Source organism: Ammodytes marinus (genome assembly GCF_949987685.1).
Source record: "Ammodytes marinus genome assembly, chromosome: 4".
Lineage (NCBI taxonomy): Eukaryota > Metazoa > Chordata > Actinopteri > Uranoscopiformes > Ammodytidae > Ammodytes > Ammodytes marinus.
This window is the reverse complement of record NC_137233.1, coordinates 18,353,557-18,379,130: the sequence shown is the minus strand read 5'-3', so window position 1 is coordinate 18,379,130 and position 25,574 is coordinate 18,353,557. Positions and strand designations below refer to the sequence as shown.

At 39.7% G+C, this 25,574-nt stretch overlaps 4 protein-coding genes across 5 annotated transcripts; all 4 read left to right on the top strand.

Moving 5' to 3' along the window:
- Positions 1–1,710: 1,710 nt before the first annotated feature.
- On the top strand, positions 1,711–7,233 carry parp3 (poly (ADP-ribose) polymerase family, member 3). Of its 2 annotated transcripts, none has more exons than XM_080025425.1 (11): positions 1,711–1,811; positions 3,019–3,200; positions 3,319–3,444; positions 3,638–3,817; positions 3,991–4,129; positions 4,580–4,806; positions 4,896–5,051; positions 5,174–5,263; positions 5,349–5,526; positions 5,641–5,784; positions 6,064–7,233. In XM_080025425.1, the coding sequence occupies exons 2-11, from the start codon at positions 3,027–3,029 to the stop codon at positions 6,234–6,236; spliced, it is 1,587 nt and encodes a 528-aa protein (XP_079881551.1). In that variant the 5' UTR covers positions 1,711–1,811; positions 3,019–3,026; the 3' UTR covers positions 6,237–7,233. The 2 variants fall into 2 exon arrangements, with proteins under 2 accessions (XP_079881551.1, XP_079881550.1); XM_080025424.1 differs by having other exon boundaries at positions 3,985–4,129.
- A 3,002-nt stretch (positions 7,234–10,235) lies between these two features.
- On the top strand, positions 10,236–11,528 carry gpr61l (G protein-coupled receptor 61-like; the record flags this gene model as incomplete). The annotated part of the gene is made up of 1 exon (XM_080025992.1): positions 10,236–11,528. One exon carries the CDS (start codon positions 10,236–10,238, stop codon positions 11,526–11,528), a length of 1,293 nt encoding a protein of 430 aa, XP_079882118.1.
- Positions 11,529–16,603: 5,075 nt separating this feature from the next.
- Positions 16,604–18,113, top strand: LOC307249719 (caveolin-2-like; the record flags this gene model as incomplete). Its single annotated transcript, XM_080026570.1, has 3 exons — positions 16,604–16,756; positions 17,334–17,521; positions 17,957–18,113. The coding sequence occupies 3 exons, from the start codon at positions 16,604–16,606 to the stop codon at positions 18,111–18,113; spliced, it is 498 nt and encodes a 165-aa protein (XP_079882696.1).
- Positions 18,114–21,370: 3,257 nt separating this feature from the next.
- On the top strand, positions 21,371–24,520 carry cav3 (caveolin 3). The gene is made up of 2 exons (XM_080026862.1): positions 21,371–21,531; positions 22,927–24,520. The coding sequence occupies exons 1-2, from the start codon at positions 21,415–21,417 to the stop codon at positions 23,266–23,268; spliced, it is 459 nt and encodes a 152-aa protein (XP_079882988.1). The 5' UTR covers positions 21,371–21,414; the 3' UTR covers positions 23,269–24,520.
- Positions 24,521–25,574: the final 1,054 nt, after the last annotated feature.

The following is a 25,574-nucleotide window of genomic DNA, read 5'->3' as shown; positions in this document are numbered from 1 at the left end:
TACCAGACGTTTTTAATGTAGATTTTGGTGAACCAGTTTGTGCTTTTATGTAAATAAAATGTGTTTTTTATTAATACCAAGATGACTTATAACTCTGACTATTTCTTTGCACATCATCATGAGATTCAAGTCTGCCCAGCATACTGTCATTCTCCATTGTTACATGATGTGAAACGTCATTTACATCCTTGCCCACTGCTGCAAACAGCTCAATATAATAAGCAAACGGATAGAGCCTATCAACATTATAGGACAAAGCCCTTTGAACTTCTTTACTTTACCTCTCATTCACACGTGCATCATACATACAGCTATACCATGCATCACAAGCATGTGATTGAACCATCAACCCTACTACGAATGGGGGTCCTGCTCATGGGGGATGAGACCCATCCTTTTTTTATTTTTTTATTAAGTTCCTCAACTACATAAAATATAGGATGGTGTTTGTTCAACTACAATTTGGATTCTGGGTTTGAAATCTGAGCTGTCTAATATTTAATCTGAACCATCTGCCAATACCCAATAGTCTCTACATAGAATTTACTAGTACAAATATCATAATATGCTGACATGAGATACAATTCAGTAAAACTGTCCTAACAACACAGCAGGCAGTCTATGATATAACACTGCCATCTTGTGTCCAAATTGTTGGAGTCAGTCTTGTACATTCCAACATGTAGTTAAATGTAAATAGAGTGGTAACACTTTACAATAAGGTACACAAAAAAGAGTAGTCACTCTTCCAAAAAGAGTCTTTACTATTTTAAAGAGTAGCTACTCTTTTTTGGAAGGGTAAATACTCTTTTTGGAAGAGTAACTACTCTTTTTAAAAGAGTAACTACTCTTTTTTGGAAGAGTAACTACTCTTTTTTGTGTACCTTATTGTAAAGTGTTACCAATAGAGTATTTGCATATGGGGAAAGACAGCACCATGGAGCAAAATTATAATGTTCAATGCTAATTCAGCTAATATCAAATACACAACCCATACGATTACATATGTAGGCCTATACACATCCATACATAGGCTATCCATAAAAACATAACATTGCCTTTAGACTATATGAATGAATGCAACACGCAACCCAAGCCCTTTCTTAGTATACAGTACATATTATGTGTATATGTATGTAGCCTATGTATGTACGTATGTATAGTAGTTCACAATCAACTTTGCATTTCTTCACATCATATGTTATGAGGCACAACTGGGGGTGGGGGCGGGGGGTCTTCAGATCTTAACAGACAATTAAAATGGATGCTAACCATATATATATATATATATATTTGATTATATTTATTATTTTATGGCATTTTTTGTTTTATTAGACAATTTGGAGAGACAGAGATTGAATGTGCTAGAGAAGCACTGAAGTGCAGAGAACAAACTGGGCCGGATTCGAACCCGGGTCTGGTGCGACGAGGACCGAGCCTCTATGGGCGACACCGGACTATATTATAGGCTATTTGAATGTGCAATACAATTTTTTATTTAATTATTTATTCCGACTGTTTGAAGCCGCAATTGTAAAGAAACATATCGAGTGAACGACGGGGTTTCTTATGCTATGTAGCCTACAGGACTCAAGCAGCCTAGGTGGCGGTGCAGCCAGCTGCCTGTGGTGTAGACACTTAGGAGCAAGAGCAAGAAGGAAATTATTGTCGGCAGCCTACAGTCCAGCTCCGCCTCTTCCTCCAGTATCATACAGCTGCCTTCATTCAGCCCTGTGATAGCTTCAGTAGGGAGACCTGTCTGACCGTCCTCTCCCACGGTACGAGCACACTGTGTAGGCTACAGTTAAAAGGTGAGTTCCCAGATGAGGGGAATTCAGATCGTGTTCGGAATGAACTACTTTTGCTCAGGCCTATTGGTGAACTAGGCTAATTTAAGTTATGGCAGCTTGAAGTAGCATGTTGGTAATAACCTGGTTATTAATCAGTAAATATGTAGGCTACTACACACAGAATTGGCCCTACAAGTAGTGGCGTTACTAGTTAAATATGTAGCGTGTTGGTGCTTAGCTTAGCTTTTCAACGATTGTATTGATCAAGTAGGCTAGTAGCCTTAGCGGTCTGGAATCAAACAGCCATGGGTTAATTAGTTACACAGCCCATGTTACACAGGTGTAGCCAATAGGCACTTCCGTATGACGGTGACTTCATTTCCCAGCTCAGCTGCAGGGAAACCTGCCAGACACGGGCAGCTTCAGCTCAAGTGTTTTGTTTTATCCATAGTGGGAAGTGGGAAGATGCAGAGGGAGTGGCCGTGCAAGGATAAACAAATGAGTGGAAGTGAAACAACAGGGACATATGATTTGTTCAGGAGCTGCATAGCTGTTGTTTTTTAAACAACAGTCTGATTGCCTCTTTTTTTAAATGTTAAATATTTATTAATGCCTTTTTTAACAAGCTGGTGAAAAACAGCATTTTGTTTCCACTCTGTATTCAATTCAGTGCAAACACCAGCTGCAGACACAATTAGGTTAGTACACTACTAGCACAGAGTGGGCCTAATAAAAAAAACACCACTGCAAATCAAATCGATAGGTTGATAGATCATATTTATCGCAAAGGGAAATTAAAGTGTTACAAAAGCCACTGAGTCATAATCATGAACATAACTATAACCTAAAATGTGCTTAGAAATAAGCTTATTGTTTAATCAACAATGAACATATTTTTTTTTGCCTGCCTACTATCTGTTAGTTTTAGTGATCACTGTCACAGTCACTTTCATTGACTTGGAAGGAAGTTTGTTCAATGTTTAAAAGCTTCATTGTAGTATTCTACTTTTGCCCTGTCATTAGCTTGGTATGTTTCAGTGTAGAGAAGCTTCATTAAACATAGAGTAATTGACTCACTACACTTTCCAAGTAGCTTACTACCCTACTACTGGGAACACCGTCATTTGATGATCAGGCAGAGTGGCTTAGCTGCCCAGTGTGGGCATGTCTGAGCTTGTCCAGGCATCATGCCCAGATGGAGCAAGTTTTCATGTGGGGTGCTTTTCAGTCAGGATCATGGCACCAAAGAGACGGGCTGCCTCTGCAGCCAAGGCAGGAGGCAAGAAGGCAAAGGAGGAGATACCAAAGCCCAAGGATGCCTTCACCTCTGCCAAAGAGGCCCTTCTGGCTGCAGGGCCACAGGTCAAAGGCAACAGGAAGGTGGACGAGCACTGCTCTATGAATGGAGAGGTAAGAAATATGTGTTATTCCTCCACCATAGGCATCCTCACGGTATATTCACTTTTATCAGTGTAGTTTACTGAATATTATATGCAATAATATGTAAAGAAAAATATGTGTCGACCAGGTACATGAGGACTACGACTGCATGCTCAACCAGACAAACGTCGGACATAACAACAATAAGTTCTACGTCATCCAAGTTGTTAAAGAAAACAACGAGTACTATTCATGGAATAGATGGGGCAGAGTGGTACGTTTCTCCTATTTTAACTACCTGTTTTACTTTTGTATCTCTTTCTATTTTTGTTGAAGGTAGAAGCAGTATTGGCTAATGAATATAATTCATATCTTATATACTGCATGAGCATGCAAGTGCTTTTCATTTGGTTACATCAAGCGAAATGACCCTTTATTAGTATGCCTTATCTCTAATCGTAATTCAGGGGGAAGTGGGACAATCCAAACTTTATGAGTTTGATACACCTGAGAAAGCTGTCAAGGACTTTGAGAAAAAATTTAAGGACAAGACAAAGAACAACTGGAGCGATCGGCTGAATTTTGTCTCCCACCCCGGAAAGTACACCCTGATCGAGGTGGATGGAGAGCAGGATGCTGAGGTCAAGGTAACGGAAATGGACATCTCACTGGAACATGGAGCCTTTAATATGAAACCTATGAAACCTCGACCGAATCAGTACTGCCACTATCCACAACAGTGTTTCAAAATATTTGAAACCTTTTTAATAAACTTCAGTATCAGGAAGAACTCACTGGCTGAACTTTTTGTTAGTTGCAGGTGGACAGTGTCGACGGAAAGAGTGTTGTAGTCTCTAAAGATGTGGAGCCCTGCACCCTTGACGACGCTACACAGAGCCTCATCAAGCTACTTTTCAGCAATGACATGTTCAAGGAGGCGATGGAATGCATGAACCTAGGTGGGTGTGTCTCAGTTTTCTTTACCCCTTTGATAGGAACAGGTTAATGCAGTCTGCAAACGGGTAGTGTACATATAAGTACGTGTTCTGGAACATGCCCTGGTGAGGTGTTGCTCTAAAAGAGGACTTACTTGAGATGAAGTCTTTGCAATTTGTGTATCCTGTTCGACTTTCACTATTTGCTTAGAAATGTTGGAAGCATGGAGGGAAAATAGTGCACAATGTGACCTGTAAATGATTTTCCAAAGGGGGGAGACAAAACAACCCTATTATCTCAGCATTTTCAAGATAACTGATCAGTGTATTGTGCTCTGGGAACAAGATCATCGATTATACATGTTTTTCTAACATTTGAAAACTATCAAAAGCAACAATGTGTACCTTTTTTAGATATGCAAAATACACAATGTAAGATATATGTGTGTGTTTTTGTTTGTGGATGTTATACAGACATCAAAAAGATGCCATTGGGCAAGCTCAGTAAGACGCAGATTGCAAAGGGCTTTGAAGTGTTGGAGGAGATCGAAGGAGCCTTAAACAACCAAAGAAACAGGAGCAAGCGCCTGGAAGAGCTTTCCTCAAAGTTCTTCACCACAGTCCCACACAACTTTGGCCGGAACAGGCCGCCAACCATCGACAACAAAGAGATTGTGGAGAAGAAGAAAGAGATGCTCATGGTGAGATTAACTTTTGATTGTTATGTTGGAATGAGGGGTTTAAGTTAGGCTTTCTCAGTCACTCCATTTGCATGCTCTGTATACTGTAGGTGCTGGCTGACATTGAGCTGGCCCAGACTCTGAAGTCAGAGACTGAAAAGGCCCAGGAGGAGATGATCGAGAAAGTACCTCACCCTCTAGACCAGGACTACAATTCTCTGAAATGCAGGCTATCTCTAATGGACCAGAGTTGTGAAACATTCAAGGTACTGTGTCATAAGTGATAACATGGTTCAGTGAATACAAAAAAACTTGTCCAGTCTTCCATTCATATTATCCTCTTGTCCACCAATATATATTTTTTTTGTTTGTTTGTTTGCATTTAAAGATCATCAAAAAATACCTGCAAGCAACAGCGTGTAGCTATGGTGCGCCACCAAAAATCCTCAATGTTTGGGAAGTGGATCGAGAGAACGAGGTAGGCTTTTCCCGCAAAATGTTGTTCAATGTCATACAGAAGACTGTAATAACCGTGACATGACACATACATAAACACATTGCAGGGAGAAAGGTTTAGCAAGCACGATAGTCTGGAGAACCGCCGTCTGCTGTGGCATGGCACAAACATAGCGGTGGTGGCAGCTATCCTGAAGAGCGGTTTGAGGATAATGCCTCATTCAGGGGGCCGTGTTGGTCGCGGGATCTACTTTGCATCTGAAAACAGCAAGTCTGCAGGTTACGGTGAGAGACCGCATGAAAAGACAAGAGATTGAAGAAGATAGTAATGACAGTGATTGTGATTATGATGATAGGTTATTGGAATTTTTTCTTTTTTTTTTGCCATGTCATTTTTAGTGTCCTGCTCTAAAAACACTGGAGTAATGTTTCTGAGTGAGGTGGCCCTCGGCAAAGAATGTACCATCACCCGAGACGACGGTTCATTGAAGAAGGCTCCTAAAGGCTATGACAGCGTGGTGGCACGTGGGAGTGTGGAACCAGGTACAATAGTTACTCAGTTCTATTCATAAAGTGAAGGCTTATCTTGCTCCTATGTGTACTGTCTGTATATGGAGACAGTCACATGTATTTTGTGTCAGAAATTATTTCCGAAATAGTTACTCATGGGACTCATGCATAAAGATATCCTATCATTTCAATACATTTCAACTTGGCTCATTTCTTCCATTAAAATTGAAACAAATGAACAGGTTTGAGAAACGCTGTGTTACCATGAAGCCTCTTTCGATCCATAAAGTTGTTTAACTCCTGTGTTTTCAGATCCGTCTGGTGACATCTGCATCACACTGGAGGGCAAGCAGGTTAGTGTGCCTCAGGGTAAGCCCAAAGATCAGCCACAGTACTCAAAAAGCAGCTTTGGCAACAGTGAATATCTCATCTACGAAGAGAGTCAGTGTCGCCTTCGCTACCTGCTGGAGCTCAAAATGCACTAATTTAAGGAAAATAATAGGCTCGGAAAGACAAAAGTTCCTCATTTCCTATACAGTTTATAATGGGGCTCCTATCTGTTTTTTCTTATAATAGCATGGTTATTGTCTTAATTATTATTTTATTGTGGAGATATTCCTGCCACATTGCATAAATGATACTCCTCTGTGCCTTATATTTGACACGCTGTTAAACTGACGATAGACTACACTTCCATTAAAACCCTTGAAGACATTCTTTATTGCTTGTTGCTTGATCTGGATATTATGATACCCAAAAGGCTTCTAGCTTTGCTTACACATTTCATGCTGCATATTGTGTTCTACAGGACATCTCAGTTCTGGTTTGAGTAGTTTACCTTTCACCATTGCATATGTTTAATTCAAATGGTAATTCCATTACAAACCTGTTCTTCATGAAAAAAATATCTTCGATATGTAGAAGGAATATGCAGTTATATAGACATTATGAATGATATACTTATTATAGAACCGAAGTAAGATAGATACTCTATGCAAAGATATGTTTACAGACATGGGTATACAGTGTATTTAGAGACTAATGTTCAAACACTTTCATAAATGTAATAACGTGGGATGTTAAAAAAGACAAAGTGCTTCTCTAATGAAAAGTATGTAATATGTATAAAATGTTTGAGCGAATGTCTTGCTCAGTACTCCCTTTAGCTACATTACTAATGTCACCATATGGTGTCAGTAATGGGCAATTCACTGTGGAATGTAATTGCCTCAGCATCTTTGCACAAATGTATGATTTGCACCAGTGATTAGAAAATAAACTAGTTATCCCCCAATGTTTTGCAATGTTTTTGTTTTGAGATACTGTGGTTGAACAATATTTTTTGTATACTTGCTATTTTAGGAATGTTTCAGCGTATGATCAATCAATCAATCAAACAACTTTATTTATCCCAGAGGGCAATTCAGTTCAGCAGTCCTACACACACTAAGCAACACATAACAGACAATAAACAGCGAATAAAAAACTGTATATTGTTGATCATTGTAGTTAACAATGATCATCATTGTTAACTAATAATAATTGTATTATTAACAAATGTTTTGTATGATGCAGAACTACTTCTGATAAAAGGAAATATAATATTACGGCAGTAAAACATCTAGAATAAGAGGGCGATGATTGTGTACGAACAAATTAAATTGCATAGATACTCTTAAGCATCTTATATCATTTACACCATGTTGATAACTGGAAAGTGCATTTAATCAAATAATCATGTTTTGATGTCACTTATTTTTCTCTAATTTGAGTTCAGATAATAAACCTGCTCACAGGGAGAAGAGTAAGTAAGTAACGCACTTGAACATTTTTGAAATGCCCACACTACAGATTTGAGTTTGAAAATGGACTCTATAGGCTAATTTTAACACTGATGTTTGTTTCCTAAAGCAGTTTTATTTACTAGACAATATATATGTGATCTTAGTGCTTAAAACTAATCTGAAAAGTCTGCCAGAGGAAAATATTTAACCTACCAGTGATTGAGAAATGTTACAGTGAAAGTCCAACATAAAGGGGACGATTAAGTTAATTTATCCATTAACTTTTATCCGTTTTAAAATGTATACAAAAATATATTTGTCTAAACTTTGTTCACTCACTTAATTGCAGTAAAATTAAATTTTTACAGAGCTACAGTCAAAAGGTGGCATGTCCAAAATTATTCATACCCTTCTCAATAATCAAAAGAAAAAGCCTTTATTTGCAATTACAGCAATCAAACGCTTCCTATAATTGCTGACCAGTTTTTAGTATGTCTCCAGACTCTCCACTAGTATTTTTGAGCATTCATCTTCAGCAATGAGCTCCAACTCTTTCAGTTTGGTGGGTCTCACTGCCATAACCCTGATCTTTAGCTCCCTCCACAGATTCTCAATTGAATTCAAGTCAGGTCTCTGGCTGGGCCACTCTAAAACGTTAATGTGTTTGTTCGCTAACCATTTTATCACCACTTTTGCTTTGTGTTTGTGACAATGTTTGTTGAAATGTTAATAAAAGCTGACAAATATGATGCCTCTTGTACATCGTCTTATTATCTTTTTGAAAAAGCTTGCTGCTTTCATAAAAGTAACTTTAAGTCAAAATTTGCCAGGGTAATTTCGGTTTTGACTGTATATGGGATGTGAGTGTTTGATGGCAGGCTTTTTGGGCCTGCAATACAGGCTACACATTTAGGGAACCACTGTTGTATAACACATACTTTGGGTGTATACATGTTATTATTTTCATTTTATTTGTGTGATCTACAACAGTCAATCCCTACTTGTTTTCAGTTATTCAATACATGTTACTTATTATCATAATAATAAAAAAATGTGACCTCCCCTGCTGGAAACTGGTGGAAATTAGGACCCAGAAAGACTGGGCTCTCAAAGTGGGACAGTGGAGTGTGTGTCTATTTGAAAGCAACAAAAAAAACGCTATCACACAATACAATGTGTGACAGTCACTGCCATACACAGCACAGGACAGGAATGAGCGTGTTACTGGAAGAAGGGTGAGGAGAGAGAGGAAGCATCATTGGCCATCTAAAACCATCATGGAATCAGTGATGAGAACCTCTGTTATTGGATAAATTCACTTGTGATAAGTCTGAACCTCTGGAACTTAAAGAAAGAAAAAAAAAACATCAGACACTGAGGTTACTGGATGTCATAACATGGATTACAAATTGGAGGACTGACTATCTAACTTTTTGGAATTGAAAAAAAATAAGTGCTTTGTCTGGTTTTGGCCTACATCAACAAATGCAGGATTTTAACCGGCTATATTAAAGTCAGACATTTGGTTAACCTGTTGAATATGCATTGTTACAAACAAATGGAGAGTGGATCATGGGTAAGTTATTATTTTTGTTTTACCAGTAAGCAGTGTTGTTGTTTTTTATGCTGTATGTGTTTTTTCATGCTTGGTGATGAAAATATAGATGGTCTTTTGCTCTCAAACAACAATCAACAATCAGTCAATACCCACACAATGGGTATAAAAGTTTCCCCACACAATGAGATATGGGGATGTTTTTCTTATTTTTAATATAAACACACCATTATAGAATATATGTACCAGAATGCTAAGATGCAGATGTATGACCACTATGGATAAAATTGCTCTATTCCAAACTTAATTTTAATTAATTTACAGTAACTTATAACTCCTGTATCAAAGTTGGTTTTGCACATGCTGATAAAGGGGAGGTAAAAAATACATGGACATTACTGTAGCTTCTGTGTACTCATTTGGATATAGCTGGCACCATCTAGTACATCACACTAGTTTGCCACTCCTATTTCATGGAGTCTCATCTCTTACATAAAATGCAAGGGTCAAAGACATTTAGATATAAAAGAGGGAATGTAATAGTTTAATGTTTAAGAAACACATGTATTGGACTGACAATAGGCCTGAATACATACACTTTCTGGAAAGAGAGCGCTGGTAGCAAACAGCAAATACTTCTAAAATGATCCAGTACTCATTTCCCTCAAAACCCTTATCTTTAACAGTGTAGAATGGCCCTCAAGGGGGCTAATATTGATTTTACATTAACGGTGCCAGTCATTGCTTTATTCTATTATGAACCATTTAATATTAACCAACAAATGTTTTTTTACAGCTCAAACAAAAAGGCAACTGATGTCATGTTTCCAATTATAAATCACAAGTCAGCAAATATTTCCAATACATTTTTCAATGAATTAACAACATATTAAAAAAGATGACAACATTTGCCAACATTCAACTATATAAAATTATTCATACATCATCTATACTGTATGTAGAGGTGATAATATACTCTATGTACAAAATAAATAAAAAACATTGCCTTTTGATATGGATAGCAATTGCACTTAACATGTATCAACTGCCTTAAACAATATTAATACAGTTTTTCTGTCTGTCAACACAGGACTTCCATATATGAAGATGCCTGAGATGCAAATGGAGGAGGTTGTGTGTGAATAATGGCCGACAAGATTGGCCCCATAATAGCCTCTGTGCCAAATCACTCAGTGACAAATCTCACCACTGCCCCATGGGAACCCAACCCTACAGTTCCTGCCAATGTGGGCGTTGTCACAAGCTCCCAGTCACAGATCAAAGACCTTTTTGGTTTGTTCTGCATGGTGACCCTTAACCTCATTGCCTTGTTGGCCAACACTGGTGTGATGGTGGCCATTGCTCGGGCTCCTCACCTGAAGAGGTTCGCTTTTGTGTGTCACCTTTGCGCAGTGGACCTGCTATGTGCCATCCTCCTCATGCCTTTGGGTATCATATCCAATTCACCGTTCTTTGGCACGGTGGTGTTCACATATTTGGAGTGTCAGGTTTACATCTTTCTCAATGTTTTCCTCATCTGTCTCACCATTCTCACCATCACAGCCATCAGTGTGGAGCGTTACTTCTACATCGTACACCCCATGCGTTATGAAGTCAAGATGACCATCAACCTTGCCATTGGCGTCATGCTGGCTATCTGGGTTAAGTCGGTGCTCCTTGCTTTGGTGGGCTTGTTAGGATGGCCAGCTTATGGACACCATAGCTCTATTGCTGCAAATCACTGCTCTCTCCATGCGAGCCACAGTCGCCTAAGAAGTGTGTTTGCTGTGCTCTTCAGTGTGGTCTGCTTCCTGGTTCCAGCAGTGGTTATCTTTGCAGTATACTGTGGCGTGTACAAGGTAGCTCGTTCTGCAGCCCTGCAGCAAGTCCCTGCTGTCCAAACGTGGGCCAATGCGAGCCCTGAGAAGAATCGCTCGGACTCCCTCAACAGCCAGACCACCATGATCACCACCACACGCACCCTGCCCCAAAGACTATCTCCAGAGAGGGCCTTCAGTGGAGGTAAGGCTGCCCTTACTTTGGTATTCATCGTGGGGCAGTTCTTGGTGTGTTGGCTGCCCTACTTCATCTTCCACCTGCAAATGTCTCTGACGGGCTCCATGCAGAGCCCCGGGGATTTAGAGGAGGCAGTCACCTGGCTGGCCTACTCCTCCTTTGCAGTCAATCCCTTCTTCTACGGGATGTTGAACAGGCAGATCAGAGAAGAGCTGGTCAAGTTTCGACGCTGTTGCTTGACCCAGCCAGCAGAGTTTGGTGCGTCGAGCCACGAGGGTTCCTTTCAGGAGAACTTCCTCCAGTTCATCCAGAGAACCAACAGCACAGCCGAAACCCCGTCCAGCGCTGCAAACTCCCGTCCCAGAAACACTACAGACCAGGGGGCAAAGATCCCTGGACAAATACCCGAGGAGCACGCTTAGACATTGACCAACATGAGTTATGGACCACAGTGCTAATATATAGCCTGTGTCTGTTATTCACACGTTTCAGGGCAATTTTTTCAGATCACATCAGACAGGTTCACTTTTTAGGTCTATCTTAAAACAGTACCGACATGTCCATATGTACCTTGAAATGGTTACTGGTTGGTAAGAATGTCTTCTGGCCACACTTACCTTAAGGAAATAACTTTTTTCGGACAGTTCAATCCAAGTGACAGTTGACAGCCATGGTCATGTTGGAAAATCCCTATTTTATTTGGATGACTCAATCTCCTGAAACCTCTTGTACATTATATTATGTTATATAAACTCAATTTATGGAGTTGGTCTTTTTTTGTTTTTTTGTCTTCTGCACAGAACAATGGCTGTTGATTTTGTTTCCCACATTGACACTGCTTTAAGAAGACATGCATATGGGGCCAATAGGGACGGGAGGAACAACTACTGCAACCAGCAGTCGTTAAATCTATAAATGGACATGTCAGTATTGTTTAAATATTGAAAGAAATTGAAGCTTTCCTTTACATATATCTTAAATGCCCACTTCCTTTTATTGTCTAATTCAAGGTGCTAAGGCTGTACAGTAATGATAAATGTTACCCTGTGCACATTTTTTATTCATGTTACAATTGGCCTGATTTGAATGAGGTTTGTAGGGTTGTTATGTTTTTGAATATTAAAATCTGGAGTGTCACTTCAATAACCTGATTGGATGGATAGTTAAATGTTTATTACATTACTTAGGAGCAATTTGTATCCCACAGGAATCCAGGTTTGTTCCACTGTATCATTTGTTTGTGTCAATAACAAAATGTATATTCAAATGTTATATGGTGACTGACTCAGTTGAACTTTGTAAATAATTGGTTGTAAATGTTGCCAAGCAGTGGTCCTTTATATCTGAAATAATACATTGACAAACAGCAGCTTATGACTCCCACATATCACTGAATGATCCCTTCAGAGCACTAACACGGTGGCCTGCGCAGGGCCAGATATGCTAATAAACGGAGAATGTCACCTGTCCATGTCGTCATGGAAATTGAGCGAGCCTGTGACTCACATAGCAACAAGGAGCTTTCGGCTGGATGTATGCTTATAGATCCCAATTGAAGGCTACTAATTCTGACATTTGCCCGCTTTTCACATGCAGACTGTTTACCCAAAGCCTATAGTTTTCAGATAGAGGGTCATTAACATGTGAATAGAGGCTGAGGGTAAGGTAGCACATGTCCCTGCGGATATGAACTGCTACAATAGTGACTTGGGTACGGTGAGGCTGAATTTACAATGCAAATCATTACTGGGCATTGATAATGCTCTGAGAGTGGTAACAAAGTGCTATTTTATGGCGTGTGCTGTTTGTATTAGTCTTTCACAAACAGAGGAAAGGACGAATAACGCAGAATAGTGTGGTCAAAGCAAATAATGGTAAACACCATTTCGCTGTATAACTGAAAACTAACCAACCTTACATAACTGTGGTTTTGTATTTATTCTTTGAGGTGATTGCTGCATTAGCTTTCTATCCAGGAGGACATGGGTACTGTTTAAACAAAGCACAGAAACATGCATTTTATCTACACAAGTGTATGTCACCTAAAGTCCTAGATAATTTATTTTTATACATGTTGCTCTCAATATAAATTTTTCTGCTCACAAATATATAGCCATTAAACAATGAGACAACCAGGACAAATTTCATGTCAACTGCTGACAACATAGGCTAAAAAAATCAACAATTTGCATGCTGAGATTTGCATTTCACAGATATGGACACGGTAAACACAAGTTGGAACAACAAGATCAGCTGGTTCTCGAGGCAGTTTTTGTAAAACTGAAGATACATTTATAGAAATGATAACACTGTCAGTGACCGTCTTATCTGTTCTAGTCACCTCTCTGAAGGACCTTTGAATTACTATCTATTCACATTACCCTTCTCTCGAGGAACCGGTGTGACTGTCGAAGCTCATTACCTTGGTTCTTCTTCTCAGATCTAATCTAGCTGTGTGTTGAATGATTTTTGAACGGTATCTCTTAGTTTTCTTTAAGGATTTGTAAGCTTCTTTGCTGCCGGGACCTGAGTGTGGTTCACACACGGTTTGGATCACACAAGACAGCAGTTGCAAAGACCCACTACAGAGTCAGATATTTTATGGTTTTCTGTAGAGTTATTACACAAGTATTCTAATCTCACCTGGAAAAATAGCAGCAAAGGAAAAAGCCCTTACTCCAACATCAAGAGATGTCAGAGCATATGCCTCATCTGGGACCAACTGATGAAACACAAAATAGATTTAGGCCAGATAGCATAAACACCTTGATGTCTGTAGCAGTTGCCAAGAAAACACAAATCACAAAGTTATTATAATGTAAAATGAGATTTGTGAGATCCTGTAATAATAGATGTTTTTAAATATTCACTGCATCCAACAGTACACAATGTGTTTCACGTTTTTACAATGATACACCTCATGTTTTCTGAGGCATTTTAACCTTAATGCAATACCATAGCACATTCCACTTTGGCGAATACAGCTTCACTATCAGCACTATCAGTTCAATTTTAAGATGTAAGAGTAGAATAAATAAGGAGAATGATTTAACAAATTTAACAAATGTGTATATATATATACTGTATATATAATTTCAACCCACAACCGGCAATTTCTTGTTTTCTGTTATATTTTGTGTCTTCTGCTGGTTGAAAATGGCATACCAGACAGCATGCATTGACACTAATCTCGATAAAAACATTTGTTTTGAATGGTACTTTCGTATGGCCTTTAATTCCTGAGTCTTTAAATTGGCAGCACACATGTTATATGTCTGTCTTTCAATTCACGATACCAGCTTTGATTGAACTTATTATTTTACAAACCAGGAGCTGTGCCAGATGTATTTAAATGATCTGTTAAGTCAAGGATATGCAGACCTCGGACACAATCACTACACAATGTCAGGGGCTCTTCATTACCATGGTTTCCACATACACACACCATTAATCATCCGCTAATCAGACCCTGTCTCCACTCCGCTGACAATGCAGTACAGCTGCGATGGGGAAAACAAGTAGCCTATTTTGGTATTGTTGCAAGCACTGGCAAAATGACCTATTTTGGGCATGCGTCAGTGGAAAATAAAGCTGATTTAACAATCTGATCATTAATGAGGACATAAAAAAGGTAACTACAAAGACAGACCGTGGCCAACAGAGTGCGCTATTTACCAGTGAAATCCCCCCTCTGCCCTTCATTACACCATCTCTGACAAGAAGGATTCTAGGTATTTTCAACAAACAGTGAAATATGTATTGACTGCCAAGTGTGTGGTAATGTTTTTTTTTCTTTTCGAACTGTGAATAACATGTCAATGGTCAAGGATATGAGAGTCAGATATCTGTCTGTGTGTAGATTTTTGAATGGACAAGTTTGGTCTGGTGTAAATAAAGTTTGAGTTAGAAGCACAATCTATAAACTAGTTCCGTATGAAATGTGCGGTGTGAAAGGTCAGATACATTTTTCCTCATTTGAATCAAAGCAGGAACAAGAGAAGGTTCAGTGGTTAACATATATAGGGCATATTGTATTGCCAGGTTAGAATAGGAATGTTTGCTGTGTGAGTGTGTGGCTGCTTAGTGAGGCACAGCATTGTGAAAGAAACACTCCTTGTGTCATAAAAATGTGAAGCAGTTTGATGATATAACATTCTTGTGTCAAAAAATCAACCAAACATACTCTACTCACTTAAGTGATGAAAGCTCTAGGCAGTACACGTTATTTTACCTTTGGAAAAAGTCAGTAATGCAGTGTATCAATTTCACAGATTCATCTTGCTCACACAGGAGTAATATAGGAGCTCACAGACAGTGTTTAATTAAAGGCACTGGGCATAACTCTTCTTTACAAAACCTTACACCACGCTTCATTCAATTAATACGAATTCTATAAATAAAAGTGTGGTGTAATGGAGAAGAGTTGTGTGGAAAGTTTGGACTTGCATTGAGGCTCACAGATGTGTCCCTCGCTGTGTGTGAGCTGTCAAAGTAGAAAGTGCTAGGGATGTAACAGAGAGTAAGTTATACCAACATATCTGAACAAAGCTGAGTAAAGCAGGTAACTGTTCACAGGTTAACTTAATATTATGTTTGGGAGAATGTACCACTAGATGTACAAAACCACCTAGCATGGTAAGTCCCGAAAAATTAGCTTGTTTTAAAGATAAGATCACGATTCTAGGCCGAAGTAGTAATTATGCATTTTGTTTGCTTGTTGTTCTGTACCTGATGGGGCAATGAAGGCCACAAGACACATAGATGATATATTAGCATAAGCATGAATGCCATTACATTTTTACTTACTTAATCTAGGTGCACGTTGATCTCAATACCATTATACTGAGAGGCATTTGAAAATAATGCATGAAAGCCTGTAGCTTCAAACTCTTGAGGGAACAGTGAAGAGTCTAAATAGGTTTGACTTTGTCTGCGAGCGGCACTAGATTATGATGAGGTGCAAAGTGTACACAGACCATGTGCAGGATTATATGTAGTGCAACACTTGACAGTAACACAATAGAGTGAATACAGAATTGAGAACTTAATGACAACGTTCACTGCGATTGCGCAGACAGCTCTTGTCACAAAAACCAATGTGCCAACTCTCCCTTCAAGACGACAGGACTGTACAACTACGCCATGTGCCAAAACACTGACCACTGATCATCATCGCTCCTTCAGTATCATAGGAGGAAGTGCAGGCTGATAGTATGCTATTAGCGACGGCCATTGGACATTTCTCATGTAGGTCTAAATGAGACTTTCCCATGTAGTGTGTGTCATTTGGAAAATGCCAATAAAGGCATTCCTCAACAAGGCAGCAAGGCAGTCAGCAGTCTACTATGTTCCACCTGGGTGTCAGTGACAAAGCCTGCATGGGGTTGAGTGCTAAACCACCCCCCTTCATACGCCCTTTGCTCATCCTCCATCTTTCCAATGACATGACCACAGTATAGTCAACCGAGCCCGGACACAGTTCCACTGAGTGAACATCATGGAGGAGCAGAGATTAGAAGACGAGAGGACAGCACGGGAATTGATGGAAGTCAGGGTGGATGTACAACCTAAAGATCTGAATTCCACCCAGAGGAACACAAGGCCTCTAATGCACGACAGGGATCCCAAAGGAGTCAACAGGAGTCTCAAGGTAACCCAAGTGCACCATCAATCAACATGAAACCCACATAAACATTCAGAGAGAACACACAGCACAGGCCACCACAAGCTGATCTATGTCATTTCTATTCCTGCACACGCTCTGTGTACTGTAAAACTCTTCCTGTCTCTTTTGAACCAGATGTTACAAAGTGGCTAAGCAGACAGAACCTGAATAGTTAATTTTCCGAAAAACATGATACATTCCATTTAAGAATAAAACTTCAATTTGTAAAGTTTTTTGTAAAGTAAAAGATGTTATCTGGGCCAACGATTCTGTCCTTAAAATAAAAGTGTAGGATATCAATATGCTGCATAATACTGACCTCTAGTGGACATGATTGTGCAAAGTAGGACCATCCATGTAAAAGAAACATTATAAACAGCTAAGAGCAGTACATTTTGGGCCACTTCCCCTTCCTACTTATTCTGCATGTCAAGATTCCTTAACATTTAGCTTCCATGTCAATGTCCAAGCCCCCATTTTCTCAGTATTTATATATATTAGAAACTCGGGAAAAAGTGCTTAAACTCATTAACATTGTCTGTGTGTGTGTGTGTGTCTTGAGGTCACGTTCGAGGATGTGATTGCAGAGCCTGCCTCGGTGCGGAGCTTTGACAAGGTGTGGCTGTGGAGTCACGCCCTGTTTGAGGTGTCCAGACTGTGGTGTTACCGTGTCATCTCCCTCCTCCTGGCAGTGCCAGTCTCACTGGTAGCAGGGCTTGTCTTCGCCGTGCTCAGCTGCCTTCACATCTGGTAGGACCTTCTGTTAAGCTGAGATGAGACAGACTTGCGGGTCAGGGTTAGATAAGATAAACTGCTTAATGTGCAATCAGAAAGGCTCCTCTCTTCCCCAATTAAAGGAGTTAGTGATTCTGGAGAATGATTTTTGTCAAATCACTTTTTGTCAAAATCAGTGACTATCTGCTACCTCTGTAAAAGTGCATGGCACAAGCTCCGGCGGGCCCCCTTTGCATACACCTTGTTTTGTACGGACAGGTAACAAATTGTGAGAAGATATTCACTGATTTAAAAAAAAAAGTGATTTAACAACAAGCATTCTCCAGAATCACAGACTCCATCTTTAACCCCCCTCCCCTCCCCCCGCACATGTGTAAAGGAATTTCAACAGTTTCCATCAGTGAGATGAACTTATTGTCCACTTTTGTCGACTTCCCTGTATCTCTCCAGGTTGATCATGCCCTGTGTACAGCTACTTTTCATCAACATGCACTGGGTCCGGACTGTGTGGGGCAGCATACTGAACATTCTCATCAGCCCCTTCTTTGCCAGCATTGGAAAGTGCTGTGGTCGAATCACCATCAATCTGGCAAAGGATGAAGACTGATTAAAACGTTTATGGCCTCTAAAGCAAAAGAGATCAACAAGCATTCCAAAGTGCTGACAGAATTGAGTGCAACTTAACCCCTTTCTGGAAGTCTGTATCTATGAGAAAGCCAAAATATTTCCAACTAACAAAATAGACATTGATCACATGACGCTGTAAATAACTTAAATTTAAATTGCATTTATGAATGTCAATAAATGTTTTGTCTCTCTTGGGTGTAACGTTCTGTTTTGCATGGATATGAGTTAGTTGGCATACTCCAATTTATTTTGTTGAAATCAGTTAAAAAACTAATGTATGTCCTATATTACTGACGATTCCAACATAATTTTGTATTTTTGATGTAGAGGATGTCTCTTGGTGAAGTGAATCACATAGACCAAACAACAGCAACAACAAAGACGCTAATCCAGTTCATGTAAAAGCAGCACTCATGTGTGCAGCAACATTTTTCTGGCTGAAATCAAATCTACTTGACTTATAACTTAGCATAGAAAAACATACAGTGAGCCCAATGCAAAAGCAAAAGGGAATTAACATTATGTAAAAATGCAGAAATTCACTGGGCAACTAAAAGTAGATATCACTGGGGTCAGGTCACCAAGCTTACACATTGTGAAAAAAGCTTTTTCTAAAGCACAATGGGCAAGGAAAAGGAATGTTACAACACAAGGAAACAGTGCTTTCTGTTGGGGAGGTATTCACACAATTTTGATTTTAGAAAAGAGAAAGGAATGACTAACACATTGGCTGTTAGCAATATATAGTCACTGAGCATGAGGCACAATGAAGAATTGTTCAACATTTTGGGCAATACACTTATTCCCCTTTGTAAAGTAATTTGTCACAGGATTTTTAGTGTACATGTTTAGTTAATCTTTAAAGTTATCCAGGTCATACCGACCATAACCTGCAAATGGAATGGAAATACACTTTGATGAGAATACAGATTCCACTGTCATTATGTAAAAGTGGATATGAAGTAAGCTACAGCCAGCAGCCCGGTTAGCTTACTGTATCTTAGCTTTGCTTGGCATAAAGACTGGAATTTTTTGTTTGTTTGTTATTTACTTATTTTTGGACATTAGACCAGGATACAAACAAGGATTTAACAGAAAATGTACATACAAAAATCCTTTGACGAATGACTTAGTCTATTACAGAGACTAGTATTACTTTGAAAACCCAGCACTGTTCATTTCCAAGGCAGCACCACCGACATGTGTAAACTGAATGACTGAGACCCACCCTCCTTATTACTTTCTATATGAGTCTAAACATAGTGTCTGTGAGCTTAGCGTGTCTGTCCACATTGAATGGAAGACAGGAGCCAGTGCAGTCTCAGCTGATTGCATTGACACTTATAGAGGCAGAGGTATGCTCACAATGACTCTCTGCGGGGCTATTTCTGTCCCTCTGCCTCCATGCCTAACTGGCCTCCACTCTCTCCACTGCCACCCCAAGAATACACCTCTAATTGGGTTGGCTCGCGATCACATGCACTATGATCCCTTTCCACGCCGCCCCTGCTCTTCCCCTTCTCTGCCACCAGGGAACTGGGGAAAAGGAATGTCAATCCGCAAAGCAAAGACAGGCTTCCTGTGCTGATCTTACACCCCACTGACTGAGATAAATAGCAACCGTGGGTGGCTATGAGTCCTTGTACCAGCTTTCATATAGGCACCTCCTTCTGTTCCCCTTCTTTATGGAGTTTGTTTATGCATCACACTAATATAGAAATATATGACTGATAGCAGCAACTGCACAGCTTAAGGAAGACTGAATCAGAGTTTTATTTTGAGGCACTATTGAATTTTATGTATTGGGCCTCGCTAAAATCAGAAATATCCGGAATAAGAGGCTTGTGATACGTCTTGTGTGAATGTTTTCACCCACCACAAAAACAGTGAATCATTTGAATGACCAGACCGCTCTTTTAATAAGACTGTGATTAAGAAAGTCATCATTTTGTTTAGAATATAATAGCAACATATATTTCAAATCAAATCAAATCAAATCAAATCAAATCAAATCAAATCAAATCAAATCAAATCAAATCAAATCAAATCAGTTGTATTTGTATAGCCCAATAGCACAAATAGACATTTGCCTCAGTGGGCTTTACATTCCATACAGTATGACACCCTGCCCTTACACCCTTGTATATTTACATTCTCCTCCATCTGAGTCAAAATTGAACAACAAAATAACATGACTGAGAGCACTACTCTACAGAGTTTTACAGAGGTACAACTCGATGGCAGAACACCAACGAATATGTTAACATTCACTTACAGTATACAGTTAACCTACATTAAGTTATGAATAAGCACCTACACATTTCTAATTCAAGCATCAAAATCTATTTGACCGGTAATATTGAGACATTTTCCCTAATCATTCATGGAATCTTCTAGTTCTCAGTTGGACCCCCTGACCACCTGACTTACAGTACCAGTGTTGTCGGTGTGTTCAGAGTCTTGCTATCCTTGTCTTGTTTTGTTATTATGGTGACACTGTAATCTTTGTCTAAATGTGTCTCCTCTGTTGTGCAATTTAGCTGTAAACACATCAAAATTGTTCTCTTTTCAGATGAAGTCCAGTATTAGGACACAGTTTAGTTGTGTCCCAAACAACGCCAGAGCAGGAGGGTGTGTTTGTACTCACTGCCTCACTATGTGGTGGAAGTTCGTGCCAGTGTGTAAACCCTGCCCAGTTCGCCCCACAACCCTATGTGAAATGTGACACAGCCGTGGGTTCTCCTTTAAGGCATGCCTTTTCCATCTGTGTGTATTACGTTTGTGTGTGTGTGTGTTTGTGTGTGTGTGTGTGTGTGTGTGTGTGTGTGTGTGTGTTTGTGTGTGTGTGTGTGTGTTTGTGTGTGTGTGTGTGTGTGTGTGTGTGTTTGTGTGTGTGTGTTTGTGTTTGTGTTGTGTGTGTGTGTGTGTGCGTGTGGGTGTGTGTGTGTGTGTGGCATGCCTTTTCCATCTGTGTGTATTACGTTTGTGTGTGTGTGTGTGTGTTTGTGTGCGTGTGTATGTGTGTGTGTGTGTGTGTGTGTGTGTGTGTGTGTGTTTGTGTGTGTGTGTGTGTGTGTGTGTGTGTGTGTGTTTCCTATGTGTGAGCAGGGTGGGGGTCAGGCCTCCATTTTTACCAGGACGTCTGCAGCGCCAGCTGTCCACTGGCATGCCATAGGGAGCGTCACAGTGGCGATACAGGGGTTCAGCAGTGAAGTGAAGCGTTTGATCCAGCAAGGTTTACTCTGACTGTCTCCGGCCCAGCCAGGACCTGCAGCCCCACCATGGCGGATCAGTACCAGTACAACACCAATGAGGAGAAGATAGTGAAGGACAGCCACACCAAGGAGATCGATCTTATTAACAGAGACCCCAAGCAGATCAATGAGGACGTGGTCAAGGTTTGTTGCACTTAGACACCACCCAGTCACAGAAAAGGATTACAATCGTTACCCCTGTGTCGGGCGTCAGGTGTGGAGGCATGTGGGGAAAAAAAAAGAAATGGTTAGTTTGAACAAAGACAGGACAACAGGATATTATACTGTCTGGGATATCCTTAAATAGACCAGGGGCTGTTCCTGTTGCCAGTGCAGAGCAGAAGGTGTATTTTGGGAATGGGGTAGAAGAGTGTGAAACTGATACACTAAGGTCTGACTGCTGTTTTGGTCCTGCGATTGTTGCCATGTTATCAACACAAACTATTTTCTGTAAGGACAGGAGTGATTATATACATTATTTGTTATACTTTGTTTGACTAGAGGGAGTTCATGTTAACACAGTCAAAGACAGAAAGTTATGTGTAGAGCACATGTTTAGTGTCTGCATAGCTTCGTGTCTGCTCACGTCTGTTTAAAGACATTGAGAAATTGATAATCATCATGTACTTTCAAACTGAACAGTTTGTACTTTAACTTCAATAGTCTGGTCTGGGAGTTACAGAAATGGATGAATGAGCCCCCGCACAATATTTCTGCAAATTTTTTCCTAACTACCAAAATGAATTAGATCAGTAATGTCAATCGCAAAATTTCCCCTAATCATTTAGGGAATGCTGTCTTCTGAGTAATGAGATATGGCCCATTGGTGTCCATATATTGTTTCCAAAGAGCATTGGTTGTTATTATGATGAATTCTGAGAGCTGAAAGAGGCGAGACTTTGCAGATGAAATACAAAAGAGTGTATGTCTATCCATTCAGAGGAGGAGGATATCAGGCAGCTACCTCTACAGGGAACAGACATCGACTTGTTACTTCCCATACTGATCCGATCTGCTGGTCTGGAAGAAAAGAAAAAAGCTTTTCAATGTGTCAGTGCGTCTGCCTAGACAAAGATTCCAGAAGCCATTTAAAGGTGTCGAGCTGATTCTCTGCTTATAATGCAACACAGCGCAAAAACCTGTTGGCACATACTAAAATCCCCCAAAAGTATTGGACCATTGCCCATGGGAGCCCTTATGCCTTTTACATGAGGTGAACTTCAGTCACTGAAAGATGTGTTGGAATAAAGCTTTAAGAATATTTGAACCCACCACTGAAAACCAAATCTGTAAAAGTCACTGCATAACTTTTTTCCTTTTTCCCACATGAAGTGCAACAGATAATTGGTTTCTCTGCATGAATAGGATTTTAACAGCTTTCAAAATGATAATCTTTATACCGAACACCTACATGTGAATATTACTAAGAGCCAACAGAGGTCTGGTGGTGGAGGGAGGTGGATAAAAAAAAAACCTATGTGTATAGCCCTGGGATTTGTATTAACCTACATCCTCTTTTTTTTTAAACTTCCCATTTAGGTGGAGTTTGAGGATGTCATCGCAGAGCCCGATGGAACACACAGCCTGGATGGGGTGTGGAAGCTCAGCTACACCACCTTCACTGTGTCCAAGTACTGGTGCTACCGCATCTTGTCTGCCGTCTTCGGCATCCCCGTGGCTCTGCTCTGGGGCTTCCTGTTCGCTTGCATCTCCTTCTGTCACATCTGGGCCGTGGTCCCCTGCATCAAAAGCTGTCTGATCGAGTCCCAGTGCATCAGCCGCATCTACTCCCTCATCATCCAGACCTTCTGCGACCCCTTCTTTGAAGCCCTGGGCAAGGTGTTTGGCAGTGTGCGCGTGGCACTGCGCAAAGAAGTCTAAGAACTCAACTCACACCACACAGTAGTGTTTATAGTAGTGCTTCATCCGATAATAGTTTGATCGGATGAAGTGGCGGTATCTTTTTATACACTACCTGGCATTTTGCTTTACTCCCTGATACTCCTCCACCTCCTCCTCCATCTCCTCTTCCTCCCCCTACATAACATACTGTTCCTGGCCCTCCCCACCATCCAGCTCTCATGATCAGAGTCCTGACATGCCCCGTGTGTGCCTTTTGCCACCAGAAGCTCTGCGACAGCTGCAGCAGGCGTGGCATGGTTCTGTGACAGCTCTGGCACTCTCCTGAAGGGCTCGGAGGAGGGTCTGTCTGTCTGCCCTCGTTTCTATTACTTACTCATTCACCACAAGTGAAAATAACTCTCCCAACACTGCTTCACCTGTGGACAATGCTGTATGAATGTATGCATTACATTTGGCCGTTCTTAAAAGTTACATTGGGGCTGTATGTTGCTGTGTGTCGGGTATTGTTTAACTTGAAAATGATTTATTAAATTTGACAATCATGTGCATCTTTATTAGAAAGAAGCGCTAACAAATAGAAAGGAACGGAAAACATTTTCTACATGTAATTTTTTTTTTCTGATTTATGTAATCAAAAACAAAATTCTGACAGAGGCAGGTGTGAGAAATGTGTGTGCAGATTATCAAAGAGTGATGAATGATATGTTGTTTGCATATTAATATGTAAACAAGAATGGACCTATAGCTACGAATGGAGTCAGGTGAAAAACCTTCCTATGAGACCCGTTGCAATGTTCCACTGTGTTATTTTGATTGTGTAGAAAAAGTATAACACTTTTGCTGCTATTGTTCCCCTGCAGTGTAAAAAGGCAAATTATAAACGGAATGAAACTAATATAATAACACATTACATTTGATGAAACTGTACTTAAAATAAGTCTAAGTAAATGCACCACTGGTTCAGTTTTTGATTAAAAGTATATTATGTGTATTATTTCAAATTGTTTTGAGAGCCTTAAGAAATATTTGTATCATTCACAGAAAAATCATAACCGTATTTTGGTGATATTTATGAACCCACTACAGGTTGCTGTTGTGTATCTTTCATATGCTCCTCCATGGTATCCGAAATCCATAACAGATGAGTCAGTGTTACCACGCCCGTCCTTTTTCTAAAATTTGGTGTGTTTATTTGTGGCCGATTCATTCTATTGTGCTGGAGAAATGCATAGAAAGTGTTTGAGCAGAAAACAACATGCGTTGATTAAGCATTATAATGATAATCCCAGTGTGATAAATAGCGAGAGTAATTAAGTAGGGCCAAACTAAGAGACATTTTGTTGAATCCATAATTGTATATATGAATACAATATATATATATATATATATATATATATATATATATATATATATATATATATATATTGTTGCCAATGATTTTACAGCATTTATCCTGAAATAACGTTTCCCACTGGCACACTATTGCCACAATATTCAAGGCCACAAGGGCAGTCACTTCTCCCTAAATAAAACTGTTAAATAGAAAATGTATAGTATAAAGTGGGAACACAGTTGTTTAAGTGAAATATTACCTAAAAAGTATAATTTGGGAACATCGTCAAATAAATCTTTGGTCTGCGTGATGATCAAATTTAAACAACAACACTTTATGCAGTTAAATACTCCTTCAAAGCTTGTAACGAACATTCTGTAGTCTGTAGTGCTTCGCTTTGTTAGATTATCTACGGGAGACAAAAAGACAGTTACTTATTAGAGTTTGAAAATAGAGTTCAATGAAAACAAAGCCTTTCTTACGGAGTCTCAACTAAACGCGAACAGTATAAACTTCACCAAGTTGGCAGACTGTTTTTATTGTATAGCTTTTGCTTTTATTCGAGTCACTTTTTTTTGTATCAATGGCAATGATAATTAATGTGCTGTAATTATAGTAAGAGTTAGGCTTCGTAACATGTGCACATCCTGGATGGCTCGTATACTTGAAACATTTGCAATCAACGTAAACACAACTTACAAGACAACACCTCAAACTATAGCAAAAAATATATAAATTAATAAATAACTTGCCAAAGCACATTTATGGCTACAGTTTATCATTGTTGTCACTTCCTGCAGGTTATTGCACCCTTTCACACAACATTTTTTGCCTCCAAATATCTCCATAGACATGAGTCACTTTAAGTTCACTGCAGTGGTAGGCACATTCCCCAGGCCTCAACCCAATAATGCATTTTGGGGCTGAGGTGAACAGGATGTTCAAAGTTTCAATGTGCTGCCAAATAATTTTCTGGAACTCAGTGACGTTA